Source organism: Diorhabda sublineata, chromosome 7 (genome assembly GCF_026230105.1).
Source record: "Diorhabda sublineata isolate icDioSubl1.1 chromosome 7, icDioSubl1.1, whole genome shotgun sequence".
Classification (NCBI taxonomy): domain Eukaryota; kingdom Metazoa; phylum Arthropoda; class Insecta; order Coleoptera; family Chrysomelidae; genus Diorhabda; species Diorhabda sublineata.
In genome coordinates this window covers 29,555,438-29,581,637 of record NC_079480.1, presented here as the reverse complement: position 1 = coordinate 29,581,637, position 26,200 = coordinate 29,555,438, and the positions used below count along the sequence as shown (strand labels likewise).

The window sequence follows — 26,200 nt, the reverse complement described above, 5'->3', positions numbered from 1 at the left end:
TGATAGAAAATGTTGTTACTCCTTTATAATTTTTCTTGTTATATTTATGGTAATAAATATTGAAGATACCGTCTTTATACCTGCAAAGGTGCACTCGATGCACCCTCCAATATAATCTGTGAGCTCGATGCACGCATTCTTATCTTTACCCCTAGGAAATAATAAAATAAATTCTTTCGCAAACTGTTTACCAAATGTTATTGAAAAGAAACCTGCCACTTCCAAATTATACGAAATTATATCTTAAAAGAGACGGATTTTTTTAACTCAATATTTCTACTTAGATAAAGCCTAAGGATCCATTAATTACAATTTAATTGAATACTAATTTTTCGGAAAAAATTGTGTGTGTGTGTGTGTGTCAGCTCCGACGCACGACTGGAGTTTACTCCTTAAGTTCGATAGTCCAACCAGACGCAAAAAGAGTTTATTTAACTTAAAAAAGATTGGTTGATTGCCAGAATATTTTGAGCTTCCTTCATTAATTTTTTTTTCAATCTGTAAGCTCGCTGTCTCTCGGCTGGAGTTTTTGGAGGTTTAGATTTTTTCCTGGTCAAAAAATATAAAAAAAAAATTTATAAATGCATAATTATAAAAATTTTAACCGACTTTAAGAAAATTGATAGAAAAAGGTTTTTATAAACATTTTTTTTAAATTATTATAATTAATTTTTTATTTAAAATATAATATTATCTTAATAATTAACAAAAATGGTTATAAAAAGATAATTATGTCACTAAATCTTTACATACAATATTAAATAGTACATGAGAATTATTTAAATAAGCTAAAAAATAACTTTTCGAAAGAAAATTATATAAAAACATCATTATAATGAAAAAATATTGTCGATTTTTCTGATAATATTATCGAGTTATTGACTACAGTTGTTAATATTTAAAAATTATTTATAAAATAAATCATAATAACGTGGAAGAATTTATAGACATTGACAAAAAAATTAATTTTTGGTTAGGTTAGAAATTTTCTATTTTATGTGGATGCGCTGGATAATTCATATTGGGTTGATTATCTAATTTTATGTGTTGTTTTCAAACATATATTTATATGAACTACATCGATAATTATTAAAATATTTAATAAATACAAATTGCATATGCTCATACATATAATACATGAATTGTAACGTACCTTGCAACCACGTGTTTGTTAGATGTTCCGGCAATATCATCTACACCTCTTTCTGCCATAGTTATTTGAATATTACTTATATATTATATATTATTATATATATCAGTTCACTTTAGCGGAACACAATGATAATAAAACTTCACAATGACAGCAATATAAGTATGTTGACACTGACAAATTAGAAAGTTGCGCACCAAAAACGTAACGAGGTCATTCATAGATAGATTTTACTCCTCACATTTTTCTCATACCGGGCCCCTTATATATGCAAATCGATTCTTAAGGAGTAAACTCCAAAAAACAATTGTTGACGTCAAATAATAAAATTTCAAATTTGGATCTTTTTTTTATCCTCAGTACAAAAAAATACGTGTTAAAAATAAGGTTATGTATACCGAACATGTAATAATAATCACCATTGCCTACATGAATTTTCAAATAAAATATATGAGATAAGAAAACCAAAAGTCATTGAACTTATTTAATTTCTCATTTATTATTTCCTGTATAAATTCCATAGGACATTTTCATAAGGTCAAATTTTATATTTTATTTTATTTGATATAGAAACCCAGTACGTGTTGTATCATGTATTGTACACACTAATGGGTATTGCAATTGCTGCATCCTACATTTTAGCTTAATCAGCGATTATATTACGCTGGAATTTTTAACATCCGTGCTGGAAATCCAGCGCTGGAAAAGTGAAATTACTATATACAAAACATCCAAATAAGTTTACTTAATTTGAATAATATCTACCTATATAATCACAAAAAATTTATCATTGAATAAAATGAAAAATAACGTAATAAAATATTTTCATATCTATAGTCTATTTTTAAGAATGAGAGTGTAACAAAATGGTGTAGCATTCGTAATCCATAGGCGTGCCACTTGTTTTAATAGACAGTTATAGTTAATATTTTTTCAATTTATACTTCGAGTATATTCGTATGAAATAACATGTGTATGAATACAGTAAATATATCGGGTGTGCACTTATGTTTCCACCTAATTAACCTAGTTACAACTTCCAAACAGCTAAAGGTAAACAAGTGTAATTTTTTTTAAAATGTTTATTTTTCCACAAGGCATAAATAACATTGTGTCGGACTGGTTATACGGGTATTAGGGTTTAAACTTTGATTTTTGAAATTTACGTTCATAAAGAAAAATTTCAATATAAAAACTCACCAGTATACATAGAATACGAATCCAAATCAGAATGGGAGAAAGAAGCTGAACTGTTGCAACTAATATTTACAATACAATTACATAGCTCGATCATCTAATCAGTAATATTGTCCAACAACCAATTTTTTTCTTTTCTTTTAAACCTATGATTAATTCACTTTTCCCTGTTTTCAGACTTCACATTATTTACAGCCCCCCCCCCCAAAAAAACTGTTTAACATCACTCATATTAAAAGAATTATTTTTTCTTGAAACTTTTCCCTTTATCTCTGCCTATAACCAGTTTAAATTTCAATAAACTACCTTTAACAAAACTATTCGAACTTACTGTGTACTAATATCTGTCTGCGCCCCTTTCTTGTTGATAGATTTAAACCAGTTGTTTGAAAAAGCCTGTCTTAGACTTGTAACAGTTCCATCTTGCCAAAATGTATGTCTTCTTTGGTTTCTCATTTCTTTTATAGCCATTAGGTAATTTTTTCTTCATACTACGATACCGTCTCTTTATATTAAAATAGATTTTCTGGAATGCTTTTATAGTTTCCATAGTGTGCGTCGACTCAGTTCAAGATAATCCTCATCATCTCGAACCATGACAAGAATTTACTTTCTAAAGAAGAATGCATATACTTTGCTTAGAAATTTCTATTTGAAATTATTCTCTAACAGAAATTTTGGTTTTCCCGGAGCTTTACGTGGTGTTTGAAACTCACCACATTTATCTTCATTCCTAACACCAAGCGTACTACCAATTAATTCCACTGTGTAATCAACACTCTTATATAAATGTTTGTCTGTAAATGATTTAAAAGTTTTTTCATTAACTGTTGAACTACAGACTTTTCGGCGCCTACGCAGCCCTTTCCAAATTTCCATGATCACACTAGAATTCATAATAGATAGCAGACTGCAAGCTGCAATTAAACCAACTGTTGAAAATATACAACTTGGACCTCCTTACTTATGGAAAAATCTAAAATCGTATTTTCGGTGAAATTTGTTGGGAAGAGATTGTTGAAATTGAAATAAAACTTTTATTTGCAAAAAATACTTATAGGTCTTATGATACGGCTATGTAATCTTTAATACACAGCTTTTTGACCAGTCGAAACATTTTTCTGTTGTTCTCTACAGCTTATAGACTAAGAGCCAGTGCCTGACAGACATACGTTGAAGTATAAAAGCTGAAAATTTTTTTGCGTGTTCTCACTGGTGTACGGAACAATGTTTGGGAGTTACAAACCAAAATAAATAAAAAATCTAAATTTAATTTCTATGTACAGAATAAATAATTTTTTCCGTATTAAATTCAGCTCTAGGTAGGCTTTATCCAGTCTAAGGGGGTGTTTAACCCTTTGAATATGTCTGGTTAATTAAAAATTGTATTGTATGATGATTTTTCAGTAATATTCACATAAATTTTTTGTTAATTATAAAATTTAAACTGCAGGAATACTCTCTCAATGCATTTGACCTTCTACCGCGTCTGGCGGAGTGTTAGGCCCTTCGGATAGGTCTGGCCTTTTGAATAATGACTTAGAATGGTCATTTGAACACTCTGTGTAAATTTCAGATTTTATAATTTAATGTGAGAGAGCCCAAGTACTGCGCACCTTGATTACATGATACCTACCGAAGGCACCGTTACTCAAGGTTTGTAACCCCCAAACATTGTTCCATACACCAGTGAGAACACACAAAAAAATTTTCAGCTTTTATACTTCAACGTATGTCTGGCAGGCACTGGCTCTAACTCTATAATGGTTTATAAAATACCGCAAACTTATGTTAACTCGAGTACATTCATGAAATTTTTGGGAAATATTCAGATTATTTTGTACTAATATTCAAAACGACCGAACGAAGTTTTTTATTAATAATTAGGTTTTATTATTTTTTCTTACATAAAAATAGACTATGGAAGAGGCTCAAAAAATCACAGCTAAATCATTCTCAACAGATTCAGTAATGAACCCCACTTAAATTACAAATACTGGATCGAGTGTCGGAACAATTGAAAATAATTGGGTTGGAAATTACAACTAATATTATTCTGATTAAAGTCGGTAACAATTTACCAAATCTGCAACAGTTGTGTTATACTCACGGAAATTAATTAGTTCTGGTAGAAATTTTAAATAAAAAGAAGGGTGACATAGAACTAATATTGATACTACCGATAACCCGATAAGAGCTAATTAGACTAATACGTCCAGAATCGAAACTCAAGCGCCAACCAAACAAGATCTGTCTTTTCAAAAATATGTGAAGAATGACGAAGAAATGTGTTTGATTCTAAAATGCTACAGATAGAGTCGTTTTCTGAGCGTTCTAGAACATTTTTAGTGTGCAAAACTTAATCGAAATTAGCTTGTGTCAGTTATTGATGAGTTGTTAATAACGTCCAATCCGACAAACTAGACGAAGAGACTCGATTCAGTTTGTTTAGTTGAGTCCATATTGGAAAAGTCGAGAATCAAGATACCTACGACACTACGAAAAGACTAAGTAAATGACTCCTTGTTCATATACCTAGGATATTAGTCAATTCACAAAATCCCGCTATATGTAGCCAAGATATTAACGAGAACACTATGGATGACGCTGTTAAAGATAGCACTAACCCCTAGTTAGTCAATGACAATCAAATAAACGGACATTGAAAAGACTTTGACAATTTGGCACGAAATAGTTATTTTCCTAACAAGCGGTCAAGTGCGGGAGACACTTTACGCATGAGTTAGGAACATTATTTTTTCTACGACCGTATATACAAAAAAGTATACCAACCCATTTTTCTAAAATTATTTTATTCCAACAAACATAATATACAAAACTACAAAAATATAACTAAAAACTAATTATTATAAATATTAATATTGAAAACACAATTTGTTGCATTCTGTAGACTAGTAAGAATTGCCGGTCCAGTGGAGTTATTTGGTTTCAACTGGAAGGTAGATGACGTTGGTGAGGATGGCATCGGTTGCAGGTCGCATATAGATGACGATGACGGTGACGGCAACGGTTTTAAGTCATTTGTAGTACAGAGAATTTTATTTGATATTCTTTTCTTCTGATTCTCGGTGTCCTCCAAATAGCCCTCAGCGACAGTAGTAGACTTCCAGCCACCCAGGCGCTTTAGGTTGGTTATTTCTTCGCCGGAGTCTGCTAGGAACGTTGTCGAAGAACGTCTGAAACTGTTTGTTGAAAGTGTTTACGCCAACACATTGAACCGAGCATTTTCCATTCTTATAATGAATAAAAAATCGGTGGTGTAGAATGGTAGGTGGTCGTAAATCTGCGTACTTTCAAATAGGTTCCATCATTTATTTCTTCAGATAAAACAAATGATCTTGACGAGTGATTTTTGGAATCAGAAATTTTCACAACAATTAATTAGGTTGCCTTTATCTTGAATGTTGTCGACAGTGATATTTACAAGCTCGGATCTGCGGAGAGCGCCAGCCAGTGCAAAAATGGTACTCACTTTAATCATCTGGAGCTAGCATAACCCTGGATATATCTTCTTGGGTAAAAACTTGTGCTTTCTGTGCTGGAAAAACAATATTTTTTTTGTTTAAGAAACGACGTTAGCTTATGGAAGTTTCCTATATCCAAATTTTGTTTTATTTTTACTAAACTTTTTACCATCGAATAGCGGGACCATAATGTATTTGATTTCAAAACCTTACTTAGGTCTGAACAATACGCCAGAAATACCTCTTCCTTATAAGTTTTGGTCCCTTTCTCCTTATACCATGTAACAAAATGGTCGTATTGCTTCTCATACTTTAGTCTGGATTTGGCAGGTAACAGCACGGAATTAGCTTCATTTGCAGCCTTCAAAATGGCTTCGGGAAGTTCTTCGTCGGATGAATCCATTAATATTATTGTATCGGATTCGGTTTAATGTGGTTTAACAATTACACGCTTGGGTTGTCATAGCAACTGATATCAAACCAGGGATAGTTGTTTCTAATTTGAAGAATGTCACTTTCCCGCACTAGTGCGGGAAAGTGACACTTTCAAAACTAAAATGCGTGCGGGAAAGTGGGTTAAAACGCACGGTCGTAGAAAAAATTATTAGTTAAAAGGTGCGAAAGAAAAAGTTGGACTGATGAATAAAAACCAAAAAAAAAATGGAAAAAAGAATCTTCTCTGCAGGTTACTCAATTGTAGCATTGACTGTATAATATCTCATTTTTCTACATATCTATCAATAAATAGGTCAATAAAATAAACTACAATTAAACCGAAATAGAGCGATTTGGTTTTCAAATATGTCTTTGGGCTTAAGTTATATACTTGTATGTGCAACTGTTTTTTGGTTGTTTCAATTATGTTTTTGTGACATGAAACATATAAAAAGTGATCATTTTTCCTTTTTTTATCACTTTAAAAAAATACTAAGATCCTCGATTTTATGATAACAGATGGATCCGCGCTAAATCCAGCTGGAATGATGGATTATTTTGACTGGAATTAAAATGGTGCCACAATTTATCTCCAGTAATCTTTAGTTAAATCTTTAAGAGTTATTTGATTGTTAAATGAAAATGACGAATTATGATTTTGTTTGTATTACAGGCAGCAAATTTGTTAAAGAGAACGGAAGGTTTGGTTACACTGGTTGTTTCCAATCCTGGTAAAAAAGATCCAGCATCATCTTCCACGCTGGTTCCAAATATTTCGTCCAATAGCATAGAAAATAAAAATGCTACTTCTAAACCTTCCACCTTGAAAGCAACGACACCATCATCTAGACCTACTACACCTGTACCTGGTATGTATATTTTCTCATTTTTACATAATAAGACTAGGTACACAAAATATTTTTCAATATACTGCCAGATAATTCTACTTATATTTTGACTATGATGTTATCTTGTTTTTGAAAAATTAATCTTTCAACAGAAATTCAAATTTTTTCCTCCACTTTTAGTATTAACAAATTTTCAACGACAAATTATAAGAAAAAAAAAAGATTACAAGTCAAAGTACTATAAAACTTCATAATGTGAGGGAATTTTATTTCCCCAGAGTGGAGACAAATAACCCCACTTGTCATACAGCTGGTGTGAAATTTTCCAGAAAGATGAAGGCGATTGAAAATTCGAGACGTTTAAAAAATGATCCTGTGCGGATCAGTGGGAAAATACAAGCTGGAAGAAAATTTACGATCTTTTAAACTTTTTTTCAGTTGAGTAAAGAGATGATAGTCGAACGGAGCCAAATCTGATGAATAAGGGGGGTGTTCTAGTAATTCAAACCCTAAATCACGAATTTTTCGCATGGCAACATGAGATTTGTGTGCTAAAACAAAACACCTTTGGATAGCTTCCGCGTCTTTTCTCTTTAAGTTTTTCCCGTAAAGTGGTCAGTTATGTATATATATAGTATAGTACAGTAGTATATGTAGTATAGTACGAATAGTAATCTTCAGTTATTGTTCTACCGTTATCCAAACAAATCAATCATGATTACTCCATGGCAATCCCAAATAACTGAAGCAAGAACTTTTCCAGCAAATTTTTGGAAACGAAACTCTTAGGTATTGGAGAACCAGAGTGTCGCTACTCCATCGATTGTTGCTTTGTTTCTGGATAGTAGAAATGTACTCAAGTCTGATCCATACTAACAATTCGGTTTAAGCGTCTACATCGTCTTCAAATCGAGCACAGATCGAACGCGATGCTTCTACCCTCGCACGCTTTTGGCCAACATTCAAACATTTGGGGATCCATATCGCAGCAGTTTTTCTCATGTCCAAATTGACGTTAACTAACTTTATGGTAAACGCGTTCGTATGAAATATTTAGTGCTTCAGATATCCGTTTTAGCCGAATTTTTCACGGTCTCATACAAAGGACATTGATCTGCTTACTTCTTAACCCTTTTAAATATAGGTACTTGATGATGGCTTGCTACTCCAATTTTTCGATTTTTACAATTTCGGCGGACATCTTTTTTCTTTTAATTTATTACTTAACTCTGGTTTACTTTTTTGACGTCAAGTTTCACACTAACACTTCTAATAAGTTATTGTTCGTTGCTATGGTAACGCAATATTTTGTTTATGCATGGAACTGGACTAGGACAACAAGATATCAATACATCCTCGTACATGAATGTTAATTTACTAATGAAATAAATTGAATTGGATATGTTTGTATAGCTAACAAAATATATAAAAGTAATATGTTATTCGCATTACGTTTAAAGATTTTTTGCTGCACTTTCCGATAATCTAAATTTATTTTGTTTTTTTCAAATTCAATAGCTGATATTCAAACTCGAAACAAATGAACAAAACAAAATTATATTAAATTGAATAACATCTGATATTGGATAAAGTTAAATAAAGGTCAACACTTCCATGTTGGATGGATTGTTGAAAATTTTCGGGTGAAAATTCGCCCTAAACTTTCTGACCAATACGATCGTTGTCGGATCATCCTACCATCGAAAATCAGATGCTTGGTGTACATCACCTTAAATGGTAGGAACATAATGTATCTAATTAATTCTCTTCCTATTTTCTATCAACTACGCTTATACGCTCGCGGTGTCGATGTCGTTGTCTTAATTCTAAATGGATAGTTTCTTCACTAATCATTTGAAATGTTTTCACAAGTTTTTTGTTTTCGTTAGGGGTATATTAATATATAATGCTTTAATTATATTTAATACTTTAAGACCAATTATTCTTACAATATTGGTTTAGTGTTCCAGGATTATTTATATATTTAATATTATGTCCTTTTACATATTACTTTAAGTTTATATTCAATGTAATTGCGGCCGATTCAACAAAACAGTAATAATGAAAATAATTTATTTCTATTCTCATCATTCTGCTTTGCCTTTGTCATACCGTTGACCAAAACTAACTTGAATGAAATTCATAAAAAAACGCATTGCAGCCCCAGCGCCTTTACGTTTGTGTTGGGTCGACTTTGCTGGTTTATTCATTTTAATTTACACAGTCTTTATCATCGTAATTACGTTTATAAAAAAGTTGTGTGGCATGATTTAATTTTGTTGAGAATCTTTCATGGTATATACAAGAAAATAAAAGGTTTTGTAATAATATATTTTTTAAAACTTTGAAAATATGTTTCTGGACTCTACAACTAAACAAAAGTTTAATAACTTTTGTGACTGACATACGCTGCCATATGACGTTAATGAAGGACGAACTTTCAGACTATGTGTAAAATTTCATGACATTTCGATTAGTCAGAAAAAATTCACAGCCATTTAAGTGGAGCTACTTTTGTTATTTTCAAAACAATGTCATGTGTCAATTTATCATTGCTTCTTGATGAAAAAAATAATGTACAAACTCAGCAATGGGATTCAAAATATTATCCGGACTCTACTCCATCGAACAGAACAATTTGTTATTTGTTTGCTGAATTTAAACGTAGACGTACAGACACGTGGAGAACGTTGGGGTCGTCCATTTGAGGTGGTTACTCCAGAAAACATCAAAAAATTCCACAAATTGGTTATATCTTATCGTAAATTAAAATTGCGTGAGATAGCTGAGGCTATGAATGTAGAAAAATTGCCAAAAACCTACAAAAATCCACGATTCCACATTGAATGTTCCTCTTAGATTCCACCTTTTCAAACCTGTGCTAGTTATTTCTACACCAAACTATAATACTACTGACTGTGCCAATTAAGCTGAAATTCTTCTCAATAAATTTGTTTGTTCCACTGATTAGGAATACGAGGTTTATTATTTAAGTTATCAGAACTGACAGTGGTGTTACCAAGTGAAATAGTTTACATTTTTGGTATTGTACGTATTCAGAACGTTTTGACGTTGAAAAATTATATGTGTTCATAGTTTAGACTTCGACAGTAAAATACTTTTCAAGGACATCGTCGGTTTGGAAGAAGACTATAATATCTCAAAAAATGGCATTTTTCAGGAGAGCCATTTAAAGTTTTCATATTGATTTTTGTTAAAATGCTCAGTAGATAATTTCATATTTCTATGATTCAATAATCAGGAGGAACAATGTGAAATGTCTGCCGTGTTTGGATTCTTGCATGTCTAAAAACCTCCCCCTTATCTGCCACTTTCATCCCCTCTTCTTAAATGTGATAGTATTCCCCAAAAAGAAATTCAAATTCTTTTGAAGATAATATTTTGTTACAACAGGAGTTTGATAAAAAAAACTAATGAATTAAAAAATTTTTATTGTCTAAATCACAGAAAAACATTGTGTTTCATAATAACATGATTGTTTACAATTTTTTTTTAACCAAATTGAATTACAAAATCATTCTTTGTCCTCTCCCTGTAGATAAGATTACAATTTATTTTTGCAACTTTAAAATGTTGATGATAACGTTATTATAGACTAGTGTAAGAACCTTGGTAAGATGATGTTAAAGCTCAAAGTTAGTCCTAGAAATAGTTAAATTCAAATTCGTAACTCAAAATTCTTGTATAATTTTTTGAATTATTGATTAGTAAGTTGTTGACAATCTTCTAAACAAATTAAAAAATAATGAAAACAGACATGTAGAAAAAAATGAATAGTACAACTTCAATAACATAACCTCACTTAAAAAAATAAAATAAATATAAGCAATTCTAAGTTATCAAAAAACGTTTTATAATACTGAGGCATGACAGCGACAGATTTTTTAGTCTTAGCAAAAAGAGCCAACAAACCTTTCTTTTTTTTTCTCACTTATTCCCACCTTCTTCTTGTAAGCCCTTTTCAAAGGTCCAAATGTACCCTGTTCAGGAATTGAAGAAACACGCTTGCCACCACGCTTTTTCTGCTGCAAAACATCCACGCACATGAATTCCGATTGCGCATACGACGTTTTAACTAGAAGATGTCCAGGGTTTGCCTTGGTTACCTTAACAACGCTCACATCAGCAATGCGAATTGTTTCATTATTCTCGTTTTTAAAAATTTCCTTTATTCCCATGTCCTTTGACAATTCTTTGAAATCGAAAAAATCTTCAAAACCCATTTCATGAACAATGTACGGCTTACCATTCTTTTTAGCTTGCCTGACCAAGCTTAAATACTGCTCTGGTACGTAGATGGGAGCGCTTTTTTTAAACTGCCTGATTAACCGTTCAATTACAGAATGAATGTGATCCCCTTCATTTTGCGTGTGCCCGGCTACAAGAAATTTGTGCGTGATGAAATTTATATTTTCCAAAATTGAAACAGCATTGATATACAAAGCAAAAATATACCGATTTTTGTTTTGCCCCACACAATTATCTGAGTAGAAAATAATATCTATTTTTCCAGTCGCTTTTTCGTTACAAGTTTGCAAATAGGACCAAACGCAGGAACCTATTTCAATGGCCCCCCTGTTTGCAAGACCTTCATGCCACATGTAGCAGAAAGCGTCAGTCGTTTTCAATTCATAAATTGATAGATTGTAAACGTTCAATTTTGATACATAATAAAATGAAGAGGAATTACCTTGTATATTGCCACGACAGCATTGGGTGATTCCTTGTCAGTTGACTTCTCAATTCTTGCTAAATCTTTCTCTTGTATGTGTTTGTTATAGTCTTCCAGCAGGTTTTGTTTCTCTTCTTCTGTGCAATTTCGAAAACCTTCACAATAGTCACAAACGTCTTTTTTGGGAACGAAAAAGGAGATATTAAACTGCTCCTTGAAAATCTTATAATACATCAGGTAATTGACATGTGGCTTCTTCACATAACTCCACATAATCTCGATGAAGGTGTCTCACAGTTTTCCCTCCTTCTATATATTCCATCTTTGATTCAGACCGGCAGATATTTTGGTTTGTAATAGTTTTGCTCAGAAAAGTGCGATGAAACTCTTTTCTTCACTGTCCACTTTTTGAGATATAATAATCTTTCACAAAACAAACGAACTTTCTGAAGCGACTTCACAATGCTAACTGAAATGTAATGGTCTTTCTCAAAACTTGTCAAAAGGGAGGGGAGATGTCATAGTTTCAAGCAGAGCGCCCTAGCGGTTTGAATAAAAGTTAGAACAGTGTTCCACATAATTTCTCACACGATTTTGAGTTATTCTATCGATAAAACATAAAAATCACATTTTTGAGATGTAATAGTCTTCTTCCAAACCGACGACATATAGTTCGAATACTGAATTAAAACTTAGCCGTAGTTCACTTATGGTCATCCAGTGTCGATCATTGGGTCAGAATACTGTGCTAAAAATAAATTTAAGATTGATATGTAACATGTCTTATCGAGATATTACTATGATCTATAGAATGCTCATTTCATCTGTTTCGTAAAATTAGAAATCATGCAACTATGATACATCCAAAGTAGTTATAGATGACGGGTCGTGGATTTATGCATATTAGCCTTAATGAAAAGGAAATATTCGTAATTTGAATATTTCGTAGAGTAGGAAAGCCATAAAATGCTTTTTGTTTTTTAGTCATTAAGAGTGGCGTTGCTCACTTAAAACAAAAATCCCTCCCTAATTCAGGGAGTCAGAGTTTCTCGGTAATTTTGCAACACATCAACCTTACGGTCACTTTTATTATTTTTTTTTCTTCTTGTTTTTACTGATTTAAAATAAAATGTCCAACGCAGATTTTAGAGTTATAAGATTTTGACTTGAGAAGAGATAGTTCAATAGCATCACCCTTTTAGAAAACCCTATAACTTGCAAATGGTGACAAATGTTAATTCGGTATTGACAAGTAAATAATCGCAGAATCCAAATCAATACTTCACTTCTGAAGAATGGGGAATAATTGTTTCCATTTTTTTGCGCAACAATTCGTGGATTGTATTGGCGCACCGTGGATTTCGTCGCAGATTTTTTTGCCGTCCGGCACCAACTGGACAAACACTGCGGCGTTTAATGGTCACTGGCCTTGAATATACTGGCACAACACGAGATCTTCCCAAGGCTTGATGGCCTAGAATCAGCCGTTCTGATGAGAATATCGCTGCTGTTGCTTAAGATGTCGAACTCCGGAACATGACCAGATGACGTGCCACCCAATTAGGCATAAGCTAGCGGTCGTTGTGCAGAATTTTGGTGAAAAATTTGAAGAGGTTTCCTTATAAAGTGTAGACAATGCTGTTAGGTATTGCCTACCAAACGAGTTTAATATACGCTCAACCTTTCCTGAATATAAACGAAGAGATAGAGGGACGATTTTTCAAACTATCTTTATCGATTAAGTGAATAAATATAATAATCGTTTTTGAGACAACGAAAATCCGTGTACCATCCAAGAAGAACCGTTACATACGCTCAATGTTACTGCGTTTTATGCTGTTTCAGCTGGAGGAATCATCCGGCCATTTTTTAGAATGCAGTGGATTAAATTCTAATTGTAAAAGTCGCAAACTGCTCGAGCCATAACCGATAATGTGAAGGAGGCATTTCCGAGAAAAAAACTTTGGTTTTTGTAATATGCATTGGCCGGCCATATCACGCGATTAAATCATTACAGACTTTTTAATGGTTTTTTGTTGAAGTCTCGAGCTTACGTGAACAAGGGATCTTAAGACCTTAACGAGAATCTTTACTAAAAATCTCGCATTTTTAGTAAAGATTCTCCTTACCTAACGCCCGAAGTTCAGGCCAGAGTGATGGGAAACACCATGAAACGTGTCCTCTTCGTGGGTTTAATGAACAATTTCACCATCACAAAGTTTTTTATAAAAAAAGTACAGCAAATAAATATTGGATGATTCCTTTTCGCACTTTATATTTTCAGTACAGAAATATCAAACCTCTTATTACTATTTGAGTGGTTAACTGTTATTTGCTTTACTTCAAATACGACTTTACATTCCTCTCTATTACTTCTTTTAAAACATTTCTTTGTATATTTTGTTATAGAACCTCCAGCAGATCCTCTAACATGTTCTATAATCCCCGGTAAAGACACTACTATTGAAATTGCTTCGGACAACAAAGGACTAGGCGTCTTTTTTGTCGGAGGAAAAGACACTCAAATTCAGGTAATATTCATTTTTTTTTTACTTAGAACTATTATAATATAATCGGTATAAAGAATTAGTCTTCTCTGGAATCATATCTTAAGGCATAGCGATTTCTTAGTCTAGGAGGTAAATTTTGTAGATTTAATTCTTTAACGCAGAGCTATATATATAATAATAAACGCATAAATAACCATAGAAACTATCTGTATAATAGTTTGTATGTGGTGGTATATTCATTGAATAAAACTAAATACATAAGAGCAATTTAGTACTTATTCCTAAACTTATCTAAGTTAACTGTTACATATAAGAAATGAAACAAAACAAAAATGTGGAGTAAAAAGTTTTTGCACATAACATAAAATAATTTTTGTATGAATGTGGCATTACAATCAATGAACGTTCTCAGTTTCTTTTAGATTAAGATCTTTTCTGGGTTTATTCCATATATAACTAATACTTTAGCTTCGATGTAAAGTTTATCATTTAGATACTTGTTATTCTCGTTCAGGAGTAATTTTAAGAATGTATTTTGCGAAACTTGTAGTGTCTTATAGTGTGTTTACGAAACACCTACCCAGCCTTTGATTCCATAACTTAAATGTGTTTCCACTAAACTCTGATAAACCATAATCCTCTTATACTCCAAAAAATTAAATTTTTTTAAAACTATATTTTTTTTGTTAATTAGTCCACATGAGTTTTCCGATCCGGAAAATACGATCTAACATTATTATATATTTAATTTCATTTGCTGGTTTTCTTGTGAAAGAATTTTGTATAGTTATATCAAATTTTGGAAGAAATGTCTCGGGGCTGCCGAATTGTATATAAACTGTTTTTTTGAAAAAGTCAACCAAGGTTTAATTTCTACAAAATCCCTTTCAATTTTCAATTTCAAGTTGTACCAGTTTGTGTCTTTATACACGACTACAGCAAATGATGATTTGTCCCATTTTCTCCAATAAAAATATATTATACATGTAAATATGAATAACAATGGGCCCAAGACTGTTCCTTGAGGCACTCCACATGTCACTTCTTTTATCTTTTATTTTGACCTGTTGTTTTTGATTTTCTAGATAACTTTCAAAAAAACTATATGCTGGTCCTCTTATTCCTAGGTCCTCTAAGGTTTCTAGTAAAATGGAATGATTGATGGTGTCGAAAGCCTTTGCCAAATAAAAAAATATCCCTATTACTAGTTTATCTTTATATATGCAGTGTTTGTTAATAAATGCGTTGCATCTTGAGTTGACTTATGATTTCTAAATTCAAATTGAGAATTTGAAAGTAAATTATGCTTTTCCAAGAATTTGTTCACTCTAATTTTTAAGATCTTTTCTGATACCTTGGTTGGGCTTGTTATCAGTGAAATTAGGGGATTTACCACATCATTCCTGTCTCCAGATTTAAAAAGTGGTATTACAACACTGTTTTTAAATGCTTTTGGAAATTGCCCTGATTCTAGTGAACTGTTAATTATTACAGTGATTAAACATATCTTCGTAAATCTGCTTACCTCCTAACTCTGGTTCACTTTTTTGACGCAAACTTTCCTCGTAAATATAATTATCCTATTTCATAATACAGGGTTTGTCCGAAAAGTAATAGGACTGAGTCGATTTAAAAAAATTTATTGAGCCAATCGTTACAATTCTTTAAAAACTTTCAAAATAGGCTCCTTCTGCGTCGATGCAGCGCTGCCAGCGCGATTTCCAAGCATTGAAGGCGTCACGGAAGGCATTCTCCGGAATAGCCTTGAGAGCCGCGGTGCATGCTGCTTGGATCCCCTCTATCGTCTCGAAATGCTTGCCTTTTCAGGCGAGGAAACAAAAAAAAAGTCCGGGGGGCCACATCTGGGCTGTAGGGCGGTTGCGGAAGTGTTGGAATGCCGGCCTTAGTCAGGTAGCTGTTCACAAGAAAGGCGGTGTGACCCTTCGTTTGAGTCTCTTGAGCACTTCCACGTAAAACTTGGCGTTGACGGTTTGTCCAGGAGGAACAGCACGGTCTTCATCGGCGACCTCTTCCCGGCCCTCCAAAAAGGCCTGGTGCCACCGAAACACACCTTTTCTTGCTAAAGCAACATCTGGGTAAGCCTGCTTGATCATATCAAACGTCTCTGTCGCAGATTTACCGAGTTTCACACAGAATTTAATCGCGTACCTCTGCTCTAACGAACGCTGCATTTTCGGCTTGCACAACTCACAGAAACACGTCGCGCGAAAATGCCTGTCCTGACTCTCCAAGTGCTCGGAGACAACTGACCAGCCACTCGTTTGTTAGCTAGGAACGCCCTCTACCGAATCCAGTCGGTGCGCGCACGCTCTGAAGTACAATCGCGGCGGAAGAAAATCAGTCCTATTACTTTCCGGACTTTCCGTATATTTTAACGTCTCTGAAAGAGGTATAATCCCACTTTTACAATAGTTTTCGCTTTCCTTAAGCTAAGAATAGAACTACTTACTTATAGATGTGTAACTGACAAAAGTAATTATTACAAGTATTTTGTAAACATATTCATTTTCTAAATACTACCGCATTATCGAAAATTTCGAAAAAAGGTAATCGTATAAAGACTAATCTAAAAACATAAAGCGATAGTATAAGCCTGCCATAGTATACTCATCATAACCTAAAAATAATGCGCTTAATTATTTTATTTTCAGAATGCTATAATTATAGTGGAAATATATCCGGGTGGTTCAGCAGATATAGATAAACGTCTGCAACCTGGTGATAATATTTTAGATGTAAATGGTACATCTTTGAAAGACGTCTCCCACACAACTGCTTCCCAAGCTTTAAGACAAACACTGCCAAAGGTAAGAAATCACTTATATTTTTCATCGTAAGATGTTGATGAATTTATATATTGTAACAATGCCATATAAGTAGAGTGACTAGAGAATAAGGTACGTCAAAAAATAGCTCAACGAACCAAACATCTTTTGACGTGTGTTGAGCTGATCAGTATGCGTAAAGACGGATACAGCTGCTGTATTATTCTTGCCAACGGCCTTTTGGCTGGCTTCCCTGTAACCAGATGAACTCGTTCATTAATTTATGATGATATAACAATGGAAAGCTGCTAAGTTACTTAGTTGATTAATTACTTTGATTTTGAAATCCCATACTTGTTGAAAGCGTCTTTCAGGAGCCCAGCTGGTTATCATTTAAATGTATGCAAAATATGTAACGTGAATTTTAAAAGTTATGAAATTTTTAATACCATTTCACGAAATTGATTGACGAATAATTCACTTTATTTGATACAACTAACTATTATTGTGTTAACTATATTACAAAAAAACAGATTCATTAATTTTTCTGATTTTATGAAATCATTTTTTGCCGGCTCGAAACATTTTCTCAGTCAGCTTCACAAATGTAGCAAATAACGTTTTCATGAGAGCGGTTAAAGTCATTTTACATATATCATTGTTTCAAGTAAGATAATATTTCCATCCCCAAGGCAAATCTAAAATGGAAAGTGATTTAAAATTCTATATAAAAACAACAAATTTTTCGCTAGTGGAGAAATTGTGGCAGAGCAACAACTTCCTATCGACATACTGAAAACATATTTCACATTACAACTTCAAGGGCAACAACGTTTCACGAAAACTCTTCAAATACTCCAACTTCCACCAACGTAAACAGTAATACTGAAGTTATTGATATCAGTAATGTCATTAACCTGGCTTATATATAATGGTATCACTAACTAATAATTGTCAGAAAACTAGAGTTGTTACTTAAGTTTAGAGATAGACAAATAAAAACATATTGTCGAAGTATTTTTACCATTTTGATTGAGGTACCTCCAAAACATGTGATTTAAACCCATCAACCGCTTCTTCAAATGTAGAAAATCGTTGACCTCTCAATTTATTTTTGATCAGCGGGAATAAAAAGATATCAGTGGGTGCCAAATGGGCGGAAGACACATTAATTTGATGTTTTGACAGTTCAAATACGTTTTTGTTTTAACTAATGAGTGAAAGCTCGCGTTGTCGTGGTGAAGAATGCTTCGTCTTCGGCGATTGGTTTCACTGACTTCTTCGAATACTTCTGGCAAACAAATGCTAGTTTACTTTTCAGAATTGGCCGGTCTACATTGTTTTAATAAAACAGTACCCACATGTCCAGTTATTCCGAAAAAACAGATGAACATTTGCCTCGAAGTGCTTCGTGTGCGAACAACTTTTATTATGTCACACGACGATCTAGCAAATCAGTTTACGTACAGCATTGCTGTTTTCTAGTACAACAGCTGATTTTGGACTACCTTCACAAAATTTATTCTATTATAACGAAGTGCGACCACGATTGAATTCGGAAAACCAGCAAAACACGGTGGCTTGAGATAGTGCTTCATCACCAAAAGTCGAAGAGAGGATCGGCACATTGCTGTTGGTTGAATCCAAGTCAAAAGTCATAAAAAATGATCGCGATTTTATTTCATTTTTTGACCATGATACTTCAACATAAATTTTCCTCGTTATTATTATCTGGAGCTGAAAATACATTTACAAAGTGCTCTGTAAAAACCCTGGCTTTTTCTAAATTTGTACGAGCCCATGTCATATTTGACTCTAGTCTATCTTTTCCTTTAATGACATTAACCCCGTCAGAAACTCCTAAATTCCAAGAAAGAAAACTTCTGGCTATGATCTAATAACAGGAGAACTACTATAGAAGCTATCAAGAAAAGTAGTGGGGCTGTTAAGAGTAATCTGTAATAGTATATTGCGCCTCCGATAATATCAAATACAATGGAAGTATGCCCAGGTTATTATGATTCAGAAACCTGGCAAACCCGCAACAGAAGCTAGTTCATATCGCCCTGTAAGCATACTCCCAATAATGTCAAAAGTAATAGAAAGACTACTTCTACGTAAAATCCAAACAGTTGTTCCGATAAACATACATACATAACTGTCGAACAGCTAAAAGAATTGGAAAACATTTGCTCCTATCTTTTTCCAAAAAAAATCTCAAACGCTGATTAATTTCAGTATAATTCAGTAGAATATAATAAATTTATTGAAAGTTATATGCAAATCAGAGCTCTGAATTCATATCTTCGGCACAAACATATGTATGGGTAAATTCTGACCAAACTCAACTACAGCCTATTGATTATAGCTTCTTAGGATATGAAAGGAAGGATGGTAATTTGTACCCACTACAAGTGACCATGCGACCACTGCCGGAATTGTTGATTCAACAGTCTAAATGTGCATCCAATTGTAAGACCGTGGCTTGCTCTTTCAAGAAATTATATATTGATTTTATTTCCTTATGCAATGCAAATAATTACTGTATTTCATTTGACTAGCTGTAAGTAAACTAAAACAATCTTTACAATGATACCAAAGCATGTTTTCAGTCCATTTATTAGATGTTTTAAGGGTGTAAAACAAAAATGGATCAATACGACTCCTTGAAACATTCAGAATCATAATTTGCATGCTTTTTGGGTTCAAAATCATACACCGAATGAAGTTCTCACATTTTGCATACCCAACACCATCCAGCGCAAGGTCTATGAAATTTTTTTAGAATATGGAAAGAAATAAGAAAAACTTGTAAACTTGTTATTAGTATATCCCTCAAGAAGAGAAAAAATTGTTTAATATAAAGTTGGTAAGGGGCCAAATTGTGTTTTTCTTTAATGATAATCATTTATAAAGTTTACCTTAAATTCACGCAACACTTTTTTAATAGAATAATATAGTTTCAAGTAACAGCGTTTCCCAAAAAAAAACGAGAAAATACTTGATTAGAATCTCTTCAGCAGCTTTCTGGGTATTGTTTCATAAAGAAATCCAAACACAACTTTCCCAAATATATTTAAATTTGATTTTTTTTAGTATAATTAATTTATCGAGTATCAAACACTTATTTTTTTTCTAAGATAAATGAAAATGTCGCTGTGAACCCTATAAGTTCTCAGCCCTCGACCTACGAGGTCTGGCTATTAAATAATGAGACTGGCTACGAAAAAGGGTTTTATTATAAAAATTATTCCACATTCGAATGTTCCCATTCAATATAGTCCCCTCCCCTCGCCACATCTTCAATTTTTTTTTAATCTATGACAAAAAATTTTATTTTGTCTGATTTTGCGATTACAACTTGGTGAATTATTGAGTTTTGACACCCATTATTTCACATTTTATTTTCATTGGTTTCAGCTATTACTTTCCAAAATTGAACTTTATCGAAAAATGGTTATTAAACGTATATTCTAAATATTTATAATCTTACACTCTTACATCCTGGAGAATAAAATCATCTCCTCCTTTGGCAGAAGCCTTTATAAATACCAATTGTGATGTCTCAAATAGTCCCATATTGCCTATATATAAATACGAGGTCTGGTTATTAAATAACGGGACTGGTTACGGAAAATGCTTCAATATACTCCCCTCCCCTCGCTACACACCTTTCCATACGTTTTTTCCATCGATCGAAGCAGTGCTGGAATCTTGTTCCGTGAGGGTTTTTGCCGTTTTTGTTTCACCGCTTCCATCGACTCAAATCAGGTCCCTTTCAAAGCAGATCTTTTTCTAACCTTTCAAGGTAATCTGAGCAGACTCGTTGACGTAAGAGCTTTTGATCAGGACTCAGATTTTTTGTCACCAACTTCGCACAGACTTTTGTCATATGTAATTCCTCGTGTAAAATTTTTCTAACCGTTTCTTTATCGACATTTACAGCCTCGGCAGTTGAAATAGTCATAGTTCAACTGGGCGCTGATCATCTTCAGTGCTCTCTCGGCCCTCACTAAAGCGCTTACACCACTCAAAAACACGGAGTTTTTTCCAATTTAACGAGAAATTTGAGATTGATACGTTGCTCCTGTTTTTCGTCGTGGTTTTCGGTACGAAAAAAACACGTTCTTTTCAAACCGCTACTGCACAAATACTATAATAGTGACGGAAATGTGTTTTGGAACGTACATAAATAAGATATCTAGATACTCAACGCACCCATCTAGGACGCCCTCTAGGCGCGCAGTTTTGTTATGAAAATTTTCCAATAAAGATGACCGATCGGGAAGTTTCTGCGTCAGTCCTCGAAAATATCGATGCAGTTCATGACATGATTTTATTGGGCTAAAACGGATATCTGAAGCACTGAATATTTCATACGAACGCGTTCATCATATAGTTAACGTCAATTTGGACATGAGAAAAATTGCTGCAAAATGGATCCCCAAATGTTTAAATGTTGACCAAAAGCGTGCAAGGATGGAAGCATCGCGTTCGATCTGTGCTCGATTTGAAAACGATGTAGACCTCTTAAAACGAATTGTTACTATGGATGAGACTTGAGTACATTTCTACGATCCAGAAACAAAGCAACAATCGATGAAATGGCTACACTCTGATTTTCCAAGACCTAAGAAGTTTCGTGTCCAAAAATCTGCTGGAAAAGTTCTTGCTTCAGTTTTTTGGGATTGTCATGGAGTAATCATGATTGATTTTTTGGATAAGGGTAGAACAATAACTGGAGATTACTATTCGATATTACTGATCCCTCTACGGGAACGAATTAAAAAGAAAAGACGCAGAAAGCTATCTAAAAGTGTTTTGTTTTGCAGGACAACGCCCCTGCTCACAAATCTCATGTTGCCATGCAAAAAATTCGTGATTTAGGGTTTGAATTACTAGAACACCCCCCTTATTCACCAGATTTGTTTCCGTCCGACTATCATCTCTTTCCTCGACTGAAAAAAAGTTTAAAAGCTCGTAAATTTTCTTCCAACGAGGAGGTAATGAAAGCTGTGGAGGTCTGGTTTACAGAGCAAGAAGAAACATTTTTTTTTGAAAGGTTAAGAGACGTTGCAGGTTCGCTTTAATAAATGTATCCAATTAAGAGGAGAATATGTTGAGTAATAAAATATTTTGACATTTGAATTTGGTTTGGTTCTATAGTAGGCTAAGAATTTTTCAATATATCCTGGTATCACTAAATTTGCTCATTCTTCACTATCACTTCATCATCAATCAAATCTTCCTGTAAAAATAATTGAGATCGTGAACTTTTCGAGATGAAGTAATCTGTAACATTTGCTGTAATATTGTTTTAATCTCTTTATAGTACTGGTATTAATATATGCTTCTTTATTTATTCTACTCAGCTTTGTGAATAAAATTGTACTTTTAACTTTGTAGATGAAAATCGTTGTTTATCGACCTAACACAATTGTATACAGTCCCATCGAAACTGAATTAGTTAAGAAACCAGGAAAAGGATTAGGAATAAGTGTGGTTGCAAGGAAATCCGGTAAAGGAGTATACATAGCCGATATTGTAAGTGATTTTGTATTAATTCTTATAGTATGAATGTATAGAATTTTTCACAATCTAAGGAGCGAAACCTATATAAAATTCGATAAGACTCTAAAGTCGTTAACTCCTGGCTATTTATCGGGAGGCATTGTGAAGGGTCGCACTATTATATTATAATACCTCGCATTTTTCTTATAGTTGAAAGAGAAATTTGAATTTTATAAAGTTTCATAGCACGGAATGAACTGACGCAGACCAAGTCTTTTCCATTGCATCTCATATATTAACTGGAGGCTATTCACTTTCTTAGGTCATGAAAAATTATGTAACATTAATTATATTTTCAACCATAATTTTAACTATTGTCATCAAATTATATTCAATTTGAAAAAAAAATGGGAGAAATGAATTTATTTGAAATAATGTATTTATATATTTCGAAAAGAGCATTGTCTACTTAAAATATTAAACATGTCAACAGCAATAATTCGTACTTTATAGCTGCCACATGTCTATTGAATATATAATAAAACATCGACAGAACTGATCATATTTTTTAAAGGGACAAATACAATATACACATTGATGAAAATAGCAAGAGTTATATATAGCATGGGATGAATTGTTGTAGGTATTTTCGAAATTAATTCGTATCGGGAAAAAATTGTATTAGAAAAGGGCTTTCCGGAAAGTATGATCTGAGCGGTAGATCATCTATCGGTTGATTCTGAATTATAAGCCAGGACCAGATTTTAATCACAATTTTCGGTGGAAATTTCAAATCTAAAACTTAATCTATACGAACTTTTGTTTGAAGTATTTTTTTATTATATTCATAAGTTCTTGATGTGAAATAATGTCAGAAAGTAAAATATTTAAATAAAAGTGAAAAAATAATATCTAAATATTTAATTGAAAATCGAAAAAATTTCATGACCTAAGAGGCTTAATAAAAACATTGAGCAGTTGTTTGCTTGATGATTGCGAGGTTATCGTTGCAGGCAACGTAGCGTGTACTGTTATAATACTAAATAAAGTGAATAAACCTTTTATAGGTTAAGTTCTTATACTATTACATAATCACGTTAAAAATTAAAAGCATAATTAATTTGGTTACTATAAAATATTGATGTAAGTTAAATTTGAATCTTACTTACATTAAAATGATCCTGGCAACAAAAATAATTACATCTCGCAGGATAGTCAAAACGACCAAGACTTTCAAACAATTTTTGTTGTAGTATATTCGAATTTTTTGGCATCATAAAAAAACTTTATCAGTTGTTTTAGTCGTGGTATTTTCAGAATTTTCTGAATAATTTGTTTCTTTATAAATATTGATCAAAAGATTGAAAACAAAAAAATTATATTAAAACTTGTTTATAAACTATCCAAAACTATTTTTTTTTCAAACCATGTTTCTTTAGTGTCATCAAGTCTCCCCCAGATTCAACCAAAAGTGTAGCAGACAATCTTGAAATGAATGATATGTATATGAATTAGTTGAAGAAAATTAGCCACAGTTTCGGTAACCTTATATAACTGGTTTTTACCCACAACCTTATACCCATAAAACAGGCAGTCCTTTGCCACTGCTTGACGTAGAGCTATGTACGTTCGGTAAAATTTAAGATATTTTTTAGTGACTAAAAATCTCCTATTTACATAATTGTTTGTTTCTTTAAATTGCACAATTGATAAAGTTGCCGAATCTTCAATATCATCTAATGTTACCTGGCTGATTTCACATTCACATTCGACAAGCTTCTACAATCCCTAATACAACAACAACCTTGACCATTGAATAAACTTCATTGGGAACCTTAATTTAAAAAAAATACTAATTTGTTTATTCGTAAAAATCGCATCTAATCTAATTGTTTCTGTAAGGATTACAATTTTTAAGAACGTACGTTACTTTTATGTTTTCTTCACTTTGCTTGAAGATGCAAATTAGTTAACGATAATTTCTAGGTAGTACAAATGAACACAAAGCGAATCATGAGTGATTTTGTTTTAAATGAATTAATTTTCTTATACAATCAGGATTTTTCATTAATGCAAAAGCACAACTATTGGAGAATTTGATCCGCTCTTCAAAAATAAAAAAATTGACTCATTTACATGGTATAAATTAAAATGAAACTATTTACTCCTTGATTTAATTGAAAGCTACCATGTTTCTGCCAATAGTATAAATTTTTCGCGAGTACAATATTTTCTTATTTTCTTTGCTCTCAATTATTTTCAAAGTGTTGATCTACAACAATTTTATCAAATTTTATTTTCCTTTATATTGCTGTCTTTTGCTACTAGTTGCTGGTATCTCACGGTTCACTTGTAATTAATTTCTTTATTTTACAGATCAGCGGCAGTGTAGCAGAATTAGACGGTAAAATAGCTAGAGGCGATCTATTAATATCCGTGAACGGACATAACGTCGAAAATGTTAGCGGAGAAGAAGCTGGGGCCATTTTGAAGACTGCCACGGGAAGAGTTTCTCTAAAACTAAATAGATACAAACCTACAACGAGATAATTCATCTATGTTCAATCTGTTATCTAATATATCGCATCCTAAGATTTCAGTAACGAAATTACTTGTTACTAATGATGAATGTGTGTGAGTTTCCAAGCATATTGCCATAATTTCCATAAGTACACATATTCGTTGCGATTTCTCATCAATTCGACTTGAAACCCGAAAGCTATAGAAATACATCCTGAAAGTAACAAACTTATTCTATCCAAAGCAACAATATCAAAATAAATTACAAATACTAATGAATGAAACATAGTATCTTATAGCTTAAAACAGTTGAGTAAGTGACAAGGTATATTTCGTTTTCGAAATACTGGGTAAACTGTATAGTAGAAAATAAGTGTTCAAATGTTTATTTCCGGCTGTTAAAATAAAACATTCAAATTATTTGCTTCTCAATAGAAGTTCGGTCAGTTGGAAATCATATTTTGAACCTTTATATAAATATTTTTATTTATTGTTAAGGCTCTATGACAACCAAATAAGTTTCAAAGTACATTTTAGTGGTCAAGTTTCATATAATAAATCTTAGTGATATTAGAATCCAGAATAAATTCAAATATTTTTAAAGTTAAATATAGAAATTGGTTATTATCTATCGGTTGTGGCAAAAAAACACTGTTTCTTCTCCATTGTGAGAATTGAAAAATTTAGAAACACTTGTTATGTGATATATATTTAGTTTTCTTAGATAAATTACCTATAGATTATGTTAAAATGAAGTAGAACATTTAAATATTAGTTCAATAAATATTGCAAATTTAGTAAAATATTAACCGACCAATTTTTGGTACTCCTCCCGGTATCTTTTCATTATTACTTTACCAAATATAGACAATATTCTAATATTAATTTCAAAACATCTGATAGAGTTACACGAACCGTGTTAAACGACTTGATTCATAGAAACAAGGAAGGAATACTCGCCTATAGAAAAATTGTTCCACAATCTCTAAAATTCTCTGGAAAGATAGCACCGAAATTGTATTGTATATTGAAATCCTCATAAATTATCTAAAAGCTTTGTAGTAT

The 26,200-nt window shown here is 32.7% G+C and overlaps 1 protein-coding gene across 1 annotated transcript in view; it reads left to right on the top strand.

Moving 5' to 3' along the window:
* Positions 1-25,940, top strand: part of LOC130447078 (uncharacterized) — a 450,284-nt gene extending 424,344 nt beyond the window's left edge. The window contains exons 29-33 of the mRNA XM_056783735.1: positions 6,941-7,136; positions 14,218-14,339; positions 16,991-17,146; positions 22,511-22,648; positions 24,992-25,940. Of these exons, the coding sequence (XP_056639713.1) occupies positions 6,941-7,136; positions 14,218-14,339; positions 16,991-17,146; positions 22,511-22,648; positions 24,992-25,165 (786 nt within the window). The 3' untranslated portion in view covers positions 25,166-25,940. The remainder of the gene's footprint in view (positions 1-6,940; positions 7,137-14,217; positions 14,340-16,990; positions 17,147-22,510; positions 22,649-24,991) is intronic.
* Positions 25,941-26,200: the final 260 nt, after the last annotated feature.